At 57.9% G+C, this 19,534-nt stretch overlaps 1 protein-coding gene across 4 annotated transcripts; it reads right to left on the bottom strand.

The window, feature by feature from the left end:
* Positions 1–1,535: 1,535 nt before the first annotated feature.
* Positions 1,536–16,944, bottom strand: TRMU (tRNA 5-methylaminomethyl-2-thiouridylate methyltransferase). 4 transcript variants are annotated; one of them, XM_027540487.1, is made up of 11 exons: positions 16,808–16,944; positions 12,876–13,041; positions 12,077–12,183; positions 10,234–10,356; positions 6,973–7,145; positions 6,306–6,359; positions 6,155–6,221; positions 4,844–4,944; positions 3,239–3,383; positions 2,330–2,412; positions 1,536–1,900 (listed from the first exon to the last, which is right to left on the bottom strand). In XM_027540487.1, exons 1-11 carry the CDS (start codon positions 16,887–16,889, stop codon positions 1,748–1,750), a joined length of 1,254 nt encoding a protein of 417 aa, XP_027396288.1. In that variant the 5' UTR covers positions 16,890–16,944; the 3' UTR covers positions 1,536–1,747. The 4 variants fall into 4 exon arrangements, with proteins under 4 accessions (XP_027396288.1, XP_027396290.1, XP_027396289.1 ...); XM_027540489.1 differs by having other exon boundaries at positions 6,973–7,086; positions 16,808–16,943; XM_027540488.1 differs by lacking the exons at positions 12,077–12,183; positions 12,876–13,041.
* Between the last annotated feature and the right edge of the window lie 2,590 nt (positions 16,945–19,534).

Here is a 19,534-nt window from a genome sequence, read left to right on the forward strand (position 1 = left end):
GCCTGGAGGCAGGGCACCAGTGGGGGAGAAGGCAGGGAAGCCCATCCACTACCAGCCCCAGCCCCTCTGAAGGTCACGGGGTTATAGCCAGGGCCCAGGGGGTGGAGCCAGAGGCCAGCCACACCCCCTGCCGACAGCTACAGCTGAGTCGGAGGAATTGCCCAGAGACCTCCTGAACACACGGGAGGCAGGCTGTGCCCAGGAGGTGGCACTGCAGGCCTGGAGGACTCGGGGGGGCAGGCAGTGCCCAGGAGAAGGTGGCACTGCAGGCCTGGAGGACACGGGGGGGGGGCAGGCAGTGCCCAGGAGAAGGTGGCACTGCAGGCCTGGAGGACTCGTGGGGGCAGGCTGTGCCCACAAGGTGGCACTGCGGGCTTCTAGGCTCCCTCGAGTAGTGCTGAGCCAGGGGTAGCGGCAGGTTTATGACCCTCCTCCCACCTCCACTGGCCGACCTGGCTGGAGGCCTGGCATCGGGCCAGCAGGACAGGCAGAGCCATCAGGAGGCTAGAAAGGCAGCTTCCCTTCTGCTGGTCTGTGTCCCTGCCAACTGCCCCCCACCAGCCACCGTTCCTCCCACCGTGGAGGCTCCCCAGACGGCGAGAGCCCCAGCCCAACGCAGTGGACCCCGGGGAACCTGAGCCCAGGGGGGCTCCACGCCGCCCCTGGAGCTGGCAGAACACAGGCGGTGTCTCAGCTCTGGCCTCCAGCGGGGCTGAAGGTACCCAAGGCACTGCTGGCCTCCCTGCCCCACCCCCACCCGGCACAATGCGGAGAGCGGCTGCGGGTCTGCCTCCGCGCTGGGCTGAGCAGAGCCTCTCTGGCCGAGCCTGGCTGGAGGGCCCCTGGTCTTGGAGGCCACGCAGCATAGTGGAAAGTGCCAGACGTGTCCCCTGCCCCACCCTGGGGACGCGCCCTGCTGGGGGCCTGGAACCGGGGGAGGGGAACGTGGGGGGCTGCAGCTCTACAGATGGAGCAGCACAGAGAGAAGACCCTGGGGTGGCTGGGGCCCACAGTCCCTACGGAGCGGTAGCCTTCTCCCTGCCTGTGAGCGCACCCTGTCCCACCCAAGGCCAGGCCCTGGTCTCAGACACGTGGCCCGGGCAGCTGAGAGAGAAGACTCCCGCATCAGTGAGCCACCAGCTCTGGGGTGTTCTGGCACGGCAGCCTGGACGGACCAAGGCGTGAGCACCTGCCAACCACCTCTTGGTGGACCCGCCCAGGGGCCCAGGCCCCCTGCTTCTGCCGTGACTGGCCAGGGTGCAGGACACTCTGGTGGGGTGTGCAGCTGCCTGGACTCAGGGCAGGGCCGCACTCAGAGGGGCCTCAAACCTGCAGCGCTTCCCGGCAGACACCCTACAGGCTGGGACCCAGCTCAAGGCTGTTTACACGGCCCTGCCACAGGGGAGGGTGGGCACAGGCGTGAATGGAGAGGCAGAGAAGCGGGACCCATCCCCTCTGTGCCATCCCCTGCCTTGCCACACACCCCCAGTGCCCTGGAGCCCCGAGACAGCCCCCCAAGAGGCACCGTCAGAACCTATGTCCCAGACAGGGTTTTTATTGGACGCTGCCCCTCCTGGGGGTGTGAGGCAGGAACCCTACAAATGGGCACCTGGGACAGATCCTCCAGCCAGCACTGGAGCGGCTGCCGGGTCACCAGAGGGGAGGCAGTGCTGAGCCCCTGGCGGCCTCCCGGCTCCGCTTCCCCACCCCTCCTCCCGCGAGCTCCGCAGCAGCCGTTCCACCTCCGTCAGGGTGCAGGCCCCAGGCCCGGGCTGTCACTGGGGCCCTCCTTGGCCACGCTGGACGTTCTCTGGCCCTTCTGCAGTGTGTAGGCGGACGGCCCCAGACGTAGGATCTTCCCGCTGCCCAGGCACTCGTCCCCTTTGTAGAACACGGCGAACTGGGGGGACAGAGGCCACGTCACCTGCAGCGGGACCCGGCCTCCGGGTGCCCTGAGCAGCCTGGACCCGCGCGGCTGGTCTACTGCTGGGGGAGGGCGGGCCCCGGGCCGCCTCCCCCGGCTTCAATCCTCGCCTCCCTGGGCCCAGGCCACAGGAGGGCCAGGGCGGGGCCACACGGCAGCCAGGCTGCGTGCTCACAACTGGGAGAGCAGCGCCAGGTGCAGGGCTGGCCGTGTGACCAGCACCCCCACACCCCTCTGCCCTCAGCCCCTCATTGTCCAGAAGAAAGGCAGGCCGTCTGTCCTTCCAGAGCATGAAGCCTCTACCGAGAGCCTGCATGTCTGCAGGCTGAGCTGGTGCTAAGAAGGGCCACACACAGCTGCAGGGCCACAACCCCATTCAACCCGCCAGCCGGAGTCCCCACTCACCTGTCCCGGGGCGAGAGCGCGCACAGCCTTCACGGCAGTCACCCACACGGTGCCATCCTGATTGAGGGTCAGCACGCAGGGCACTGGGTGGAAGACAAGGATCCTTGGAGGAGGCGCTAGCCTTGCTGACTGCGCAGCCTCAGGTCTTAGCCCCGGGGAGGAGGAGCAGGAAGTGCGGACAAAGGAAGCTTGGGGCAACAGCAGCCAGAGGGGCTCAGCACCGCCCAGCCGGGGCCAGGTGGACACACACACTACCTGCCAGCCACCTGCCGGCTGGACCGAGGCCCCCACACCCTTCCCAAGACGCCCCCCTGCATCCCGGACAAAGGGGGCTCAGCTGGCCTCAGTGCCCCCAGCCTGTCTGTGCATAGGCAGAGGGCGAAGAGGGCTGAACGGGCTATGTGGTCTGGACACTGAGGCCCTCCCTGCCCCAGGTCTGATCCCCTGTCCCAACTCTGCCCTGGCCCACGGGCCCTCCCTGCCCCAGGTCTGACCGCCTGTCCCAACTCTGCCCTGGCCCACGGGCCCTTCCTGCCCCAGGTTTCACCGCCTGTCTAAACTCTGCCCTGGCCCACGGGCCCTCCCTGCCCCAGGTCTGACTGCCTGTCCCAACTCTACCCTGGCCCACGGGCCCTCCCTGCCCAAGGTCTGACCTCCTGTCCCAACTCTGCCCTGGCCCACGGGCCCTCCCTGCCCCAGGTCTGATCCCGTCCCAACTCTGCCCTGGCCCACGGGCCCTCCCTGCCCCAGGTCTGATCCCCTGTCCCAACTGTGCCCTGGCCCACGGGCCCTCCCTGCCCCAGGTCTGACCTCCTGTCCCAACTCTGCCCTGGCCCACGGGCCCTCCCTGCCCCAGGTTTCACCGCCTGTCTCAACTCTGCCCTGGCCCACGGGTCCCTGAGCAGTCACCTAGCGCCATCTGGTGGCGGAAGCGGAAGTGACACTCCATCATCTTGTCGCGGACCAGGGCAGCAGGCGGCTCCTCCGCGATCCAGTGAACGCGGCCGGTCCGCAGCAGGTCCCTGTACAGGGCCGGGTGGTCCGTCCGGGGGGCCTACGGGACGGAACGCGAGGCTGTGGTGCCCTGCACCCTCAGTAGAGGGTCCCTGCCCAGAGCCCCTCACTGCACTGCATTCACAACTGTAGCAGCGAACACGCACTGAAAACCACGCTGCCCCGTGGACACTCGCGCGCGTGTGTCCCTGGAGCCTCCCTAAGCCTGTGCAGATGAGTGCAGAGGGAAAGCCACTCGCCACGCGCCCTCGGCAAGCAGCAGAGGAGCATGCGGTCCACTCACAGCCTCACTCCTCTCGTCCCCGCCACACTCTGCCTGTCCAGCGCCCGGACACCCGGGCCAGCCACATTCCCACAGGGATCCCACCAAACACCACGTGGCTGGGAATAGGCTCCTGGGGCCTCCACACACCCTGGCCTCCTAGCACCCAGCAGCCCCCTCAAGGCAGGACCGAGAACATCAAGTCCAGTGCCCTCAGGCTCTAAGGAGACAAGGACACCCACACAGGAACCAGCCTTTCCCAAAGCGAAAGACACTGCTGAACATCACACGAAAGTCACTTTAACTCAATGCGATCAGAATCGCCGTTCAGACTTCTGCACCAGGGCTCTCCTGGGAGGAGATGTCCCGGCCACGGTGGGCAGGGTCACTGGCCCTCCACCCGGTCTAAGAACAGCATGCGCTCAGCCAGGCTGCTCACCCCCAGCCCTGCCGAGACTGGGACTGGATCATTCCGCAGGGGACAGGGCCCCGGGCTTCACCCGCTACACACCAGCAGGACCTGTTGCCCGCCCCAATGCTGTGACACTAAAAATGTCCCCTGTTAAGCTGCTAAATCGCTTCAGTCGTGTCCGACTCTGTGCGACCCCATAGACGGCAGCCCACCAGGCTCCGCCGTCCCTGGGATTCTCCAGGCAAGAACACTGGAGTGGGTTGCCACTGCCTTCTCCAATGCATGAAAATGAAACGGAAGTGGCTCAGTCATGTCCAACTCTTCGCGACCCCATGGACTGCAACCTACCAAGCTCCTCCGTCCATGGGACTTTTCAGGTAAGAGTACTGGAGTGGGTTGCCGTGGCCTTCTCCAAAAATGTGCCCAGGTCCCGCTAAAGTCCCAGGTCCCAGAGCTACAGCAGGTGGCCTGGGCTGGCCCCAGCTCTGTCCTTGTCTGCTCAACAGCAACTCGCTGGGGCCCCTCATGAGCAGGCCCATCCTGGGCACTGCCCACCCCACGTCCACGAGGCCTTCCGCACGCTACTTCAGCTTTGGGTCTGTCCACTGGGTACAATCAGAGGAGTGACATCTACTTACAGGGACTGACGTGATGACGACCAGCGTGATGGGCATACAAGAAGAGCTATCAAGTACCTTACACAAAACCTTTGGTAGCGGCGCCAATCTTGGAGGGCACAGAGAAAAGGCCCTGCAGAGCCCCCACCCCGCCTGCTCAGCTTCGTGGGCTCTGCCCAGCCCGGCCTCGTCTCCTCCCGCCGACTCACCACGAGCACATCGCCCTTGGCACCATCCTTGTCCACCACGTACCAGGGCTCCCGTAAGCCTCCTATGTTGGCTCTCTGGCCCAAAGTGTACAGGAACCAACCTGTGGAGACAGTTTCTCGGTGAGGTGGGAGGAGTCCTCTCGCAAACGTCCCGGTGGGACGGGGCGGCAGGCAGGAGGCGCCCCTCTGTGGACCGCTTGCAGCAGCTGGGGTTAGGCTGCACCTCCCACCCTGCAAGGAGCAGTTCCAGCCACGGGGCCACCCAGCCTGCAGTGAGCAGGGCCCACTCCTTTAGAAGGAGGACCTAGTGCCCCGCTGGAAGCCACGAGCCCCTCCTGCCGAGCCTCTGTGCGTTTCACAGGCATGCCCGCTCCCCTGTACTGACCACATGGGGCGGGGGCACCAGCGCAGCCTCGCTCCCTCTGTGCCCAGTGCTCTCCAACTTCCTCTGTGTACCCCCCACCCCACCACCAGCAGCACAAGACCCAGCGGGGACAAGGGGACCCACGGTGCCCAGGCTCAGCGCTCCCCTCCTGGACCAGGCTCCCCGAGGCTCCGGCCATCTCCTGCCAGGACAGGCTGGGAGCACCCTGCAGCTGTTCCCAGCAGGGCCAGCTTCTCCTCCTGCCTCAGGTCTCGGGGAGCCCATGACATCTAAGCCCCACCCCCCCACCAGCACCAGGAAGGGGAGGCCATCCAGCCCAAACCAAGGTGGACTTCTCTAAGGAACAAGCCCCTGTTGAGTGTCCACGTCTGAGGCCCAGCCCTCCTCCTCCAGGCAGGTCAGACCCTGCTGGGCCGAGTCTCGCCTGTCATCAGGCCCCCAGGGTGCAGCCCCACATCTGCCCTCCCACCTGGGCACCTGACCTGTCCTCCCACGCCAGCCCAGCACAGACTGGGGGTGCCCAACCCAGCAGAGTCTGCGAATGAGGAGCGGCAGCCCACCAGGAAGCGGGTGGTCCCAGCTCTTCACACCGTCCTAAGTCACGGAACTTGCACTCTGCAGTCGACCCGACTCCTTCCCCCAGGGTGGAACTTTCCTGTAGCCTTCTATTCTCCCTCGCGTGGATGAACACCCAACTCGCAGTGAGGCCTTCTGAGCCAGGCGCACTGTCTATTATTGGCTGCAATGCCTGAGGAGCCACACCTCGAGATGCAGACCCCCGTCACAGCGACGCCCGCCCCTTCCTGCGGCCCTCCGAGCCCCCTGCCACTCAGCAGGGCCTGGGGCACCCCGCCTGAACCCCCAGCATGCAGGCGCCCCAAGCCTCAAGGCGCTCAGCACGAAAAGCAGCCCTGGACTGCGCTCACCTTTGTGTGTCCCCAGAACCTTGTTGTCTTCTATAGAAATAAATCGACCAGGTCGAGGCTGTAAATACTGGAAAACCAGTGCTCCATCACCAACAGCTCCAGGTTCAGAGCAGAAACAGGGCCCCATTCTTTCACATCAAAGAACACTCACCTCAAGGATGAAATTTTCAAAGTTCCTTTTACCAATAAAACAGATGCCCATGCTCTGAAATGAACAGAAGACCACGTGTGAGATGAGCGGCTGGGCGGGGGCCCCACGCTCCACTCGGAGACCCCAGGCAAGGACGGGGGTACAACACAGGGCCTCCTAGGGCTCACCCGCCCTGAGCCACCCCACCCTCCAGGCCAGGGCCCGGCTGCCCTCCTCCAGGGCCACAGACACCAGTCAGAGCCATGCACGGACCTCGAGGGGCTTCTCTAAGGTCCCAGACAAGGACCTGGCGGCTACGCTTGCGAGCAGTGCCACCGCCAAGACCTGCCGGGCCTGCCTTCACGGCAGACCCTCAGGCCAGCCACCCAGAAAGGAAGCCAGTGCTAGAGCCCCGAGGCACTGTCTGTGAGGCTGGGGAGAGGCTGGGGAGAGACAGGGGCCGGAGCAGGAGCAGGAAGCGCAAGCCAGGCCACAGGGCGAGGGCGCAGGAGGGTCAGAGATGCAGGGTCAGGGGCCCTTCCCGAGGTGACACGTCTAGGTGAGAGGAGCGAGTGGGAATGGCCGTCGCCCGGCGTCCTCGCCTCATTCTGCCTTGTGTCTCCCTAGAATGGGGGTCCTGAGGGCGGAGCCCTCGCCCCCTGCCAGCGGCAACGCCCTTCAATCCTACCTCCTTCTTCTGAAGCACATGATGAAGTCTGTTCTCAGCAGCTATTTTCTTTACGAAATCTTTCGTTAACTCCCCCAGGGGGAAGAGGGTTCTCCTTAGTGCCTCCTGGGGAACCTGGCTGAGAAAGAAGGTCTGGTCTTTAAAGCTGTCAGCTGCTTGGAGGAGTTTTACCGCTGCCAAGAGTAAAGAACAAAAGATGTTGCAGGAACAAAAATAACCATACATTGCTTTTAATAGTGTCCTCCTGTTTACTTTGACAGATTAGCCCTGGTCTGGCAGAAACAAAGATCAATAATCAACAGTACATTTCCAGAAAAAAGATCTGCCATGGTTAACAAAAAGTCCCACCCCTAATTCATCTACTGTTGAAAAAAATACACGGAAGGGAGATTTTATGTGATAAGGGAATTTATTCCGGTTCATGTGTTAGGCTATGTTTTCAAAGATTAAACATCACATGACAAAAACATTATGAAATATTAAGAAGAAAACAAAATGAGCCACATTTGGGAAAATCAAACCCTGCTGAGACGGCCTGGGCTGTGCTGTTTCCCACTGACGACAGGAGTTCACGCCCTGGCTGCTCTCCTCACCTCCCGCCCCCAGTGCATGCCGACCACACTCCCCAGCAGCGCCCGCTTCTCAACCCGCTTCCCCGCCTGGTGACAGTGGGCTGTTCAGAGTCCAAGCTGTCACCTGTCAGCCGAGCCTCTGCGGTTTCTCTAAAGGTCTGCGTGTGCGCTAAGTTGCTTCAGTCGTGTCTGACTCTGCGAGCCCACGACTGCAACCCACCAGGCTCCTCTGTCCATGGGATTCTCCAGGCAAGTGTACTGGAGTGGGTCACCGTGCCCTCCTCCACGGGATCTCTTACAGGAAACCCACACCTCTCACATCTCCTGCACTGGTAGGTGGGCCTCTACCACCCGAAGCCCCTCCAAAGGTCTGTTTCATGTGAAGACTGTTCCCAGCTTGATGGCAATGGTGCAGAGCTCTGCCTGACCCTGGCCTTGGGACGGGGTTCTCTGGGCTGCTGGGTCCTGCCTGGCATGTTACAGGCCTTCTACAACCAAGAACACTGGGTCCTCCGCTCTGCAGCTCAGTGACCAACGGAGGAAATGGAGCATGACGCCAGTGTCACGGCCTCTCTCCATGTGTCATGACTAGGGCTAAGCGAAGCCTCAGCAAGTCACACGCCGAGCTCACATCCATGCAAAAGGTACAAAGAGCCCAGGTACAGCACGTGGCCCGCCCCGTCACACGTGTAGCGTGCTCTCTGTGTGGTTGGTTATGTTTTCCTTCTGTGACCTCAAATTTGACCCTCATGTTAGCCCTATGACAGATTTATCCCCATCTTCAGGTGAGGAAACCGAGGCCTAGATAATGAAAGTGACCGCCCACAGGGGTGCAGGGAGACGAGGGCAGAGCTGGAAACTGAGCCCAATCACATGGGTTCCATTCCATCAGTTTTTACGTATAAAACAACAAAATCAAGTGAAAAGTGAAAAAGAGAATCCAGTCAACCAGTCATCAGGTAGGAAGACTCATTTGCCAAATGCTATTTTTTGTTTCAAAACTAAATTTAAGCAAACAAACAAAAAATTTATGATTTTAAAAAAGCAAGCAGGTAACCCTTGACCAGGAAGAGGGACCCCCACTAAGGGAGGGTTTGCTGGCACCCAGAGCCCCCTTCAGCACCTTCCCTGCTCCGGGTTGGCCAGCGTGCCACCTGCCCCTGATGGGTGAGGACACAGGCTGCCCCTGGGATAGGAAGGGCACAGGAGCTCAGGGTGGGCGCGCTGACCCCGTGCCCTCTCCCCAGTGACTAAGGCCAGGAGGCTTAGTCCAGCCCCCAGGGCAACTGAGTCAGAACAAAATAAAAAACCTGTAGTGTCTTGAAAACACGCAGAGAACAGACACTGCGGCCCTGTTCCAACAGCGACACAGGCCAGAGCAGGCACCGCGCCACCAGGTCTGGTCAGAAAGGCCCGCCAGCTCTGCGCGGCAGCGCCTCTTCCAGGAACTCAGCAGGCACGCTACGCGACACAGAAACAAATCCTTCATCTACTCCCACCCCGAGAGCCACAACCACTGGGTCCTGGGGCCTGATTCTGCTGTGGAGTGCCCGGGCGGCAGGGCTGGGCGGCCACAGTCAGGCCCTCCCAGTGTGCGGGGCGGGGGGCTGCTTTCCTGCTGAGGGGTTCCCCAGGAGTGTACAGGTCGCACCGGGGAGGGAAGCGGTCATGTCTCCCTGCGCACCGGCGTCCCCCAGCGGACACAGTGCTGTGCTGGCGGCAGCAGGAGGCCTTCCCAACACAGGCTAAGTGGCGGCCTGGTCTGGGTCCAGTCAGTTTGTTGATCTGTGGCCTCGGCTGCCGCAAGGTGGAGAGGAGGAGAGATCACAGGGCAGCTGAGCTGCGGCCTGTAACTGGGCTGGACAACACGGAGGACCGGGGAGGAGCAGAGACTGTGGAGCTGGGTGGACCGGGCTGTGTCCAGCCCCCGACCCAAGGCCCCCTGCCAGCGATGCAGCCAAGCTTCAGTTACCTCCTCGGAGAAGAGGACCCGGAGACCCGCCTGCTGGCCCTGCTAAGATGGGTGCAGGGAGGGGACACCTCTGGGGTCAGAGAGGGAGGCGGTGGACAGGAGGCAGGCCAGGGCAGGCCAGACCTGGAGAAACGCAGGTTCCCTACTGTCCTGCAGCCAAGGAAACTGTCTGCAGAGACGTGGCTCTGGGCTCCATGCCGTCCTTCACTGCATAAGGATGTAAATTCCTCTCTTCTACATAAACGTGCACCAGGACAAGCCAACAGCCTTCCAGTCGACTGCTTGGCACTTTCTAGGCTGGTGACACCTCGTGCCCTTTGACACTGAAAATTTATACATGTCATCTTCCGAAGCAAGCTGCCAGACCTGTGCCATGAATGTCAGGAGCCAGCCTCATTTCACACTGAAGTACATCACCCCTCAATCTCGACAACGCAAGGCTGAGAATGGGGTCTGTGACACTCCAACACTGTCGCCTACTTCCCCCAGAACTGGGTTAAGTTTCCCAGCAGCCCTGCCCGGGTGCTCGCCTGAGCCAGTCGGAGGCCCCGGGGGCAGTGACCCTTGAGGCAACTCACTGTCCTTCTTTGAGGAGGAAACCAAAGCCAATGAGCTCGCCTGGAAAACACGGGGAGAAGTCGGGCAGAGCACGCTGACAGCCCGCAGCCACTGCTTCGCTCCCAAATAGTTCGGCCCTGGCCTGACACGTGTACTCACCGTTCCTAACTTCAAACCGGTTTCTGAAGAGCCCTTCCGGCCTCTTGATGTGTTTCTGCTGGAACACCTCTTCATCTTCCAGGGACGTTCTTGCGTAGTGACCTGTCGCCACCGCATCTGCGCCTGGGAGGTTTTTACAGAATGAGGGTCAGAGTTCAGGCGTGCACTTGCTGGCCTCGGTCAGTCTGAGCCCAGGGTGCTCCGTGGGGCAGAGATGCCAGGTCTCACACCAGGCGGTCTGCACAGGGGATCCGCCCCGCTCCCCAATGCCCAGATCCCAGGGAAGAGACACACTCCTGGGATTCCATTAGACAGGTGGTCTTTGAAGTCTCTGAACTAATAAAATGTTAGCTACGAGGTTTTGCTGCATCTCTAACAGCCTTTCAGAAGTTAATGTCAGGAAGTCCCGGGGAGCTCAGTGCTTAGGACTCAGTTCTCTCACTGCCAGTGCCCAGGCTCGATGCCTGATCGGGGACCTAAGAACCCACAAGCCACACGTCCAAAAAAAGTTACCATCTATTTATTCATTCTAGCTTAAGGAAAACATCAAACACATACACAAAGGTTTAAATACAGAAAGCTCATTTCAGCGCTTCTTATACTAAGAAAACACTGAAAACAACCAAACTGTTTAATACCAGGAGACTACGAATAAAGCACCACTGCACGATAACAGCACCACACACACACAATGTTTAAAGGCACCGGGGAAACACTTATGATGTTATTCAACAGATAAAGTACAGGATCCCACTCTTCTCGATGTACAGGAAAACCGGAAGACAAGCAACAGAAAGCCTTTCTTTTTGATTCTGGGAGGAAATTGCAGATGACACTTTTCCTCCTCTTCTTATGCTTGTAAGTTTTAAACTTTCTTTAATAAACGCATAGTACTTTTATCACAGTGAAGGACCATCCAGTAAAATCAATTTCTTCTTTCCATACTATGCAAAAAAGTCAAAGAACCTACCGAGGCATATACTAATCCACAGGCCTTGCATTGTGTGAAAATTTCATAGACATTCAGGATTGTGAGACTGTTTCCTGGAAGCTGCAGCAAAACTGACCCAGCACTTAACCAAAGAACTGTTTAGTCGCTAAGTTGTGTCCAACTCTTTGTGACCCGACTGTAGCCTGCCAGGCGCCTCTGTCCATGGGATTCTCCAGGCAAGAATACTGGAGAGCGTTGCCATTTCCTTCTCCGGGGATTCTTCCTGACCCAGGGATCGAACCCACGTCTCCTTTCTTGGCGGCAGATTCTTCACCACTGCGCCACCAGGGAAGCCCATCAATCAGCTGTCGTTCAGCTGCTCAGTCGTGTCCGACTCTGCAACCCCTGGACTGCAGCACGCCAGGCGTCCCTGGCCTTCACCATCTCCCAGGGCTTGCTCAAACTCATGTCCATTGAGTCGGTGATGCCAGCCATCTCATCCTCTGTCGTCCCCTTCTCCTCCTGCCTTCAGTCTTTCCCAGCAATAGGGTCTTTTTCAATGAGTCAGCTCTTCGCATCAGGTGGCCAAAGGACTGGAACTTCAGCTTCAGCATCAGTCCTTCCAATGAATATTCAGGACTTATTCCTGATGGACTGGTTGGATCTCCTTGAAGTCCAAGGGACTCTCAAGAGTCTTCTCCAACACCACAGTTCAAAAGCATCAGTTCTGCCTGGCTCAGCTGTGATTCTCACTCCGGAGCTGGAGGAAAAATACTTGTCCAATGCTGGGTGAGCTCTTCAAATTTAAGCTTTACATCCTCAGATCCAGCAGATACATGCTGAAACCAACCTCAGCTCCTGGAAATCTCATGATTTTTAAAAAGACAAATGAAGATAATTCAAATCACTTACCAAGGTTATCCACAGCATAATTAAAAAAACAACGGAATTTGATATGCTTGTTGCAGACTATGTCAGGATTAGGAGTTCTTCCTTTTTCATATTCATTTAAAAAATCACTGCAATGAAAAGAAAAGCCTTTTTATTTCTAAGTGTCAAACATCCTACAGAAAAATAAATCAGGTACACGACTTGCTTAGAGATTCTCCATGTTTGATTAAAACTGTAACTTTCTGCAAGATAGTAGCTTCAGTACAGAATCATTTTCAGTATTTTCATCAAACGTTTGTTTAAAGCCAGCTGCGCTTTCCATCTGAATCTGCACTCACCAGACACCGAGGCCCATTGTGCCATTTCCCAAAGTAAGAGCCACAGGACCCCATCCGAGAACCAACTGGAGCGCCTGCTGAGGTGCAGGTTGCAGGGCCCCGCCCAGGCTCGGATGTCTGTTTAACCAGCACCCCAGCTGCTTCCTCAGCCCAACACTGATGGCCCAGGGGCTCCATCCTCAGGGACCAGCCACAGCCGGCCTCCCAGAGCAGACCTGAGCCCTCACTCTCTCATGCTAATTTAGCAACAGAACATCTCAAGGTTCAAGAGACGTTAAAGAGACTTCTGGCAGGTGGCACAGTAATAGGAACAAGGGCTGGGGTGCTCAGGATGCAGGCCTGGCTTCCAACCCAGACTCTCCAGGGGCGGTCGAGGCCTCCCACACACGGTCTCTGGCACCGCGGCCTGAAAAGAGAAAGCACTGGCTGACCCCAGCAGGCCTGCCGTGGAGAGGGCCTGCGCCACGGCAGGGAGCCCTGACCTGAACACGTCGTTCCAGTACTCCTTCGCGTAGGACACCTGGCGGAAGGGGATGTCCAGGATCCGGCACACTCTGTAGGCGTCCTCACAGTCTCTGTCAGCGGTGCAGACACCGTGCTCGTCCAGGGAGTCCCAGTTCTTCATAAACACCCCGGTCACCTGGTAACCTGGGGGTAGGAGTGGAGGGGCAAAGTCAAGAGGGGATGTGGCGTCGACCAGGTGTGGAAAGGCAGTGCCTTCCGAGCTCTCCTGCGCCCCTGGGCACTGGGCCTGGCTGTCCCTCCTTCCGAGCTCTCCTGCGCCCCTGTGCACGGGGGCCTGGCTGTCCCTCCCGCTGCCACGAGGTCTGCAGCGCTCCGACCACATCTTGATGTAAACACTCCTGATGCTCTGCTGCACTTGGTAAAGGCCTCCATCATCACAACACCCTGTGGGGCTGAACTGACAGTGTGCAACCCGGGGGTGTGAACACCCTGGAGGTGTGGACGAGATGGCATCTCTCCATCTTCACGTCCCCACACTGTGTCAGCAAATAGAGAGACTTAGCAATGTGACTGAATGAAAGAAAAGCAGAAATTCTACACAATTTTTCAAAACAAATAAAAACCGCCATTCAGTTATCAGAAAAGTAAACTCAATTCAAAAATTATTTCCAATTACCCACTAAGAATTAGATTCTAAGACATCAGACATAAAGACTGTTGGGAAGCGTAGTGCAAAATAGCCGTAAAAGGAGAAAGTCCTTGGGAAAATGGCGAAGGGCCAGAAGTACGCGGCTTTGCACTACGGACAGAAAGACATCTCCTGCCTTTGGTTATGCTCGGCGCCAAGAGTTAATAATAAACAGGGATGTTACTTGTGAGAGCGGGTTGTGGGAGAAGCCCATGAGTCATTTAGAGCGCGCTGTCCTTGAAATGTTTCTACTGATTATGTGTTAACTCCGTACGCGCTCTGCTGGCCGCATACTTTAAGCTCTTTGTTCCTGCTTCTATAAAAAAGCTTGACTGCAGAAATGAACTTGTCAGTCCTTGCGAGAGACTGTCCAAGTGTCCTTCTTTCAGGTCCGTCGCTTCCAAGTCCCGGGGAGAAAATCCCCAACAAAGACATTAAAACTTTTGGTTGCTTTATCATAGGGCTTCCCTGGTGGCTCAGACGGTAAAGAATCTGCCTATAATGCACGAGACCCAGGTTCAACCTCTGGGCCGGGAAGATCTCCTGGAGAAGAGAATGGCAACCCACTCCAGTATTCGTTCCTGGAGAATCCCATGGACAGAGGAGCCTGGCGGGATACAGTCCTTGGGGTCGCAAAGAGTGGGACATGACCGAGCGACTAACACACACACAGGCACACACATCTATGTACTTTGGGACCTGTTTTTCCCCTTTTCTGTTGCAGACAAAGTACCAAACCAAACGTGGGGGAGACCAACTTTGTAACTGCATAGGTGTCTACCATGTATGAGAAGCGTTTCTTTTGGGTAGGCCGAATGTGATGAAAGACAGGGCACTGGACTGTAAAAGCTTTGACACGGCATTCCAAAGAGCAGAGACTCGGTGACAAAGCTTGGCCAAACTCCAAAACGCCATGTGAGCCAGGCCACTAGCCCCGTCCCAGCAGGTCCTCCCTTCTCTTCTTCCCAAATCCCCTGACCGTGCTTCCCTAACAGTGCACCCTACACTGGGCTCCAGCTGGTCCTGTCTGCGCCCCTGCAGCTACCAAAGTGAGGCGCTCTGCCACCTGCCAACGCCGTCTCCACACCCATGTGTCCCCAGAGCCCAGCACACAACAGGAGCTTACGCAAAACAAACACACAACTCCACACCCAGAGCTTTAAAAATCCCCTCTTCCGTGGCTCATGTGCCTGATCATCCTCCTCCTGGCGACGTGACCACTCACGTGGCTGAGGCCCTGGCGCTCCAGGAGACCACAGCGCTCTGCAGGCTCTCAGCTTTTCAGGAGGCACCTCCGACGAGATTGGGAAAGGCCTCCATGTCGAGGGGACAGGGCCGTGCTGCTTCTCTGCTGTGCCCCTCGGCTTCCCACCCGGAGGAGCAAAACCCAAGGTAGCTGGTCTGTGACGGTGCTCAGCCTGGATTCTGGGAAGGAGCACTAGCCTCCTGAAGGAGTAAGATAACCCAACTAGCCTCCCCAGGGATGTCTGCCACATCACCCTCGACGTGTCGCTGCCTAGTCAGAACCCTTCAAGGGCTCTGCGCTGTCTCCCACGACACAGTGTGAAGCCCCGAACAGAACACACTCCACAAGTGCGCTCAGCCGGCCTCCCCTCCTCTCTCCCCCCATGCGGGGAGCTGCCCATGAGAGGTCCTTTGTCCGAAGGACACAGCTCTGGGAGCTGCCTCAGTCCTTGAGGGTTTGCTTGCAAACACAGCTCTCTGTCCCGCCACCCCAGAGATTAGGCGCTTATTTACTGCAGGCACCTGGAGTTCTGTGCAAACTTCTCACGCACAGAGAAATGTTATCTGGTGTAAGAAATAATAACAGGGAGCCATTCCCATGCTCTCAAGATTTCTTGTGACTGTTTGTAAGATGTATAGGCCAACCAAGAAAAAATGTCAACTGTCTTGTCTTTCTCACGCTTTTCTGTATAAATATAAGATGCTGAATGAAGTCGGTGTCAGACTGCGTCCCTTCGTGGAGCCGTGTCTGAACCTCTCGACCCCATCTTTGTAGTCTCTTGCTTTAGTTTCTTTCTTAGCCCCGCCGTGCACGTTCTCGGGACCTGATCGACTTTGCCGGCTGACACCAGCACCCCCAGACCCAGCCAGCACTTTCGTGCCTGAGCTTCGCACCTGCTGCCGACTCCACCGGAAACGCTTCCTCCTCACCTCCTAAGCCCCAGCCTTTGCTCAGGGAACTCCTCCTCCAAGTCCTCATACCATGGATGAGAGGATCTTAGGTCTCTCATCTTCCACGTTGCAACCTCCTCCATGAATAAACCTTGCTCCGCTCCAAACTCAAACCTTCAGTTTGTCTGGCCTCACTGTACCACTGGACACATGAACTTGGCTTTGCCAGTAGTCTCAGCGCAAACACCACCATCTCTGTGATGCTTTGATTCCCTGCCCTATCGCAATTATATATGCTCACAGCCTGCCTCTACATTAACTGACACTTTTTGTTACACCTTTTGTGACAGTTTGGTTATTAATACGCACTAATAGGCTCTACTGCTGAGTGCCTAACGTGTGCTGGGCACTGTGGTAAAGGCTTTGTGTGTCCTGTTACTTATTAATACTACCTCCAGCAACCCTGGGAGGTAGGCGGTCCCTCCATTCTACAAACAGGGAGAGCTTGACTCACTTGTCCCAGGTCAGGAACCTTGGGTTCCCTCTGCATTCCAAGTGCCTAAGAACGAAAGGCGCCTCAACAACAGAGCGTCTACAAGTGCCACTAGGTACAGGAGGGCTCCCAAGGGAGCGGGTCACACGGACGGAGAATTAGACGGGCAGTGAAGCCCGGCTCCCGACCGGGGGCGCCCGATAGACGCCTGAGAAAACGGAAGCGCTCCTGCGCCAAGAGTCTGTCATCCACCGAGTGGAAAGCACAGCCGTGACCTGATAAGCACACCGCCCGTCGGGACTGGTCGGCCACGTCGTGTGTCGTGGAGGGAAGGACCTCCACGGAGGCTGCGGCGCTCCTCAAGCCTAGGCTGAGTGTGGACGCCGCCGCCGCCGCCGCCGCCGCCGCGGGAGCAAGGCCTCGGGGCCAGGGAGAAACGCGACCGCCCGGAGTCGGAGACCCACTCTCCCCTGCTCGACCCCGGCGGCAACTGGGGGCCTGACCGCTCCCCGACAGGCGGCCGCGCGCTCTCCGACCCCCAGGCGCAGAGGGCGGGCCGGGGCGCGCGCCACCAAGCGGGGCTCTCCGAGAAGGGGCCGCTCGGGGGCGGCCGGGTCACTCGGCCTTCTCACCTCTCCGCCTCAGCAGCAGCGCTGCCACTGCGCTGTCCACACCGCCGGAGACGGCGCACACGACATGCCGAGCCACCTGCATCGACAGCGGCCGATTCCCCTCACTGCCGCCGTCGCTTCCGCTTCTAGCCGGAAGTCCCGCCCTTCCCTGGAGGCGAGAGCGCAGAAGAGGCCCGGGCGGAAGCAGGTGCTCAGCGCCCTGCGTTCCTCCCTGCCCGCTGCTCCCTGGCGGGCCTGTGACCACGCCCCCTGCGCTCCTGGCTCTGGCTTACCTCTCTGCCCGCAGCTGCCGGACACAGTCTTCGCTTCCTACGCGCGCGCGTGCGAGTGTGTTCCCAGAACACACAGGTGTGTGTGTGATGCCAACTACAAATTGGCACTTACCAAGAGCATTCCCAAGGTCTGAACAACAAAGGCATTTGCCATCTGCCTCCACGGATATTGAACCCCATTCTGCTAAAATAGCTCTTGACCTTCAACATCACCTGAGGGCGTTCAGGGTGGACTGAGGTGCTCTGTGCTCCAGGGAATCTGGTAGGACAGGTCTTTGTATAGTTGGATGTTTTTAGGAACAGGTTTTATAATCTCCATCCTTGCATCTCCTCGTATCTAGAGAAGCACTAAATCCCTTCAAGGTGACATCAGACCCTCAGGACTAACAAAAAGCCCTGTGTAAACTGAGTGCTTCACGGCACTGAACTCCCCCTTCCCCAGACCTTCTATCCTGACTCTCCCCCACTGCCGCTTTGGAGCAGTCTCTCAGAGCTGTCTGAGACGCTGCCTCCCGGGCTGCAGTCCTCCTCTTGCCCCAGATAAAACTTAACTTGCAGCTCTCAAGTTGTGCATCTTTTTTTAGTCAACAGTGACAGGCAGGCGCCCAGTGAACGGGCTGCTAAACGATAGAAGGGTGTGAGGTCGCCCCGGGGCTGTGGTGTCCAGCTGGGTGCTTCTGGAAGTGGGCGCGGGCCTTCCCTTAGCTGACCGGGAGGGGAGGGTGAGCAGGCGGAGGGCCGGGCCCTGAGTGAAGGGCGCTGGGCCTGGGGATGAGCGTGGGGCCAGACCCAGCAGGGGCAGGGTGCCTGCCGACCCCGGTTCAGTCCCAGGGGAGATGCTCGTGGCCACAGTGCAGACAGGCACTGAGAGCCTGGTGGGGGCTGCTAGGTCAGGCATCTCGTCATCAGCGCTGGTCCTGCTGCTGTCTGCTTCCAAAATCAGTGCTCACAAATGGCAGAGAGGCAAACTGCCTTTAGTCCAATGCCAGCAATCTGGGGGAGGTGGTGGGCTCTCCGTCCCATCAACCACCTCTGGAGATTCTGCTCGGTTATGAGTTTTTGAAGGGGAACAGAGAAGTAGTCTCAGTCATTGAAATAGTGGGTCAGAGTCACCAGGAGGTTTTTTTTTTTCCAAATTCAAGTTTTTATTTACTTATTTATGGCTGCGCTGGGTCTTCATTGCTGCGCACGGGCTTTCTCTAATTGTGGTGCCCAGGCTTGCCACTGCAGTGGCTTTCCCTAGAGTCTAGAACAGCCACTAGGGGACCAGGGCTTAGTTGCATGTGGAATCTTCCCAGAACAGGGATTAAACTTGTGTCCCTTACACGAACTAGCAGGTCAATTCTCAACCACTTGACCACCAGGGAAATCTTATTTTTCCTGTTTAAAACTGTGGAAAAGTTAGGGTTTCCCTTGTGGCTCAGCTGGTAAAGAATCCGCCTGCAATGTCGGAGGCCTGGGTTCGATCCCTGGATTGGGAAGATCCCCTGGAGAAGGGAAAGGCTACCCACTCCAGTATTCTGGCCTGGAGAATTCCATAGACTGTAAAGTCCATGGGGTCGCAAAGAGGTGGACATGACTGAGCGACTTGCATTTTCAGATAACTGCTGGGGCGGTTCACAAATTGACTTCAGGTAGGACTTGAACCACGGTTTGAAATAAGCAGGGGAGGAAATGCACTAGAGATGCAGATGGTTTTTATTTTGTTTATTTACTTTTGGCCACATGGTATGTGGGATCTTAGTTCCCCAAGCAGGGATGGAACCCACTCAGCCTGTCTTAACCACTGGGCCACGAGGGAAGTCCTGCCGATGGTTTTTTAAATCAGGCAAATATACACACCAAAGCTTGGCATTAAAATCACATTAGTTTCTTAAAAGGTTAACAGTGGACGTTAACGTCTAAATGCGAATAATTCTTAAGGCAAGTCATTTTCTTGAGAACAGGAGTAGTTTCGAGTTCAGAGTGAAGGAATTCCCTGGCAGTCCCGTGGGTAAGTCTCCACGCTTCCACTGCAGGGAACTCGGGTTTGATCCCAGATTGGGGAACTAGGATCCCAAATAAGGAAGAAAAAAAGAGAGTCTAGAGTGAAATGCGGGAGGCCCCATGTCCCCGTTTCTGAGATGAGAAGCAGGAAATGCCAACCGAGAGTGCAAGAGCAGGAGGCGTAAACTCTGTGGTTGGAGCGAAGTGCACGGGGCCCTGCAGGGAAACAGGAAAAGGACGTTTCAGAATAAGGTGTCCGAAAACACCCGAGGGGGCCATGGCATCTTGCATTTCCCGGGAGAGATGATGACACCTGGCCTTCAGAGGATTTCAGGGTGAGCATTTGTTTAGCGGAGGCTGTGGGATGGCCCAGCTGATGTCACTGGACTCTGGGCTCTGTCTGGGGGACCCCGCCCGCCTGAGGCAGAGTCCAGTACCATGCCCAGCACATGGCCTTGGGGTCAGGAGA

This window comes from Bos indicus x Bos taurus, chromosome 5 (assembly GCF_003369695.1).
Source record: "Bos indicus x Bos taurus breed Angus x Brahman F1 hybrid chromosome 5, Bos_hybrid_MaternalHap_v2.0, whole genome shotgun sequence".
Lineage (NCBI taxonomy): Eukaryota > Metazoa > Chordata > Mammalia > Artiodactyla > Bovidae > Bos > Bos indicus x Bos taurus.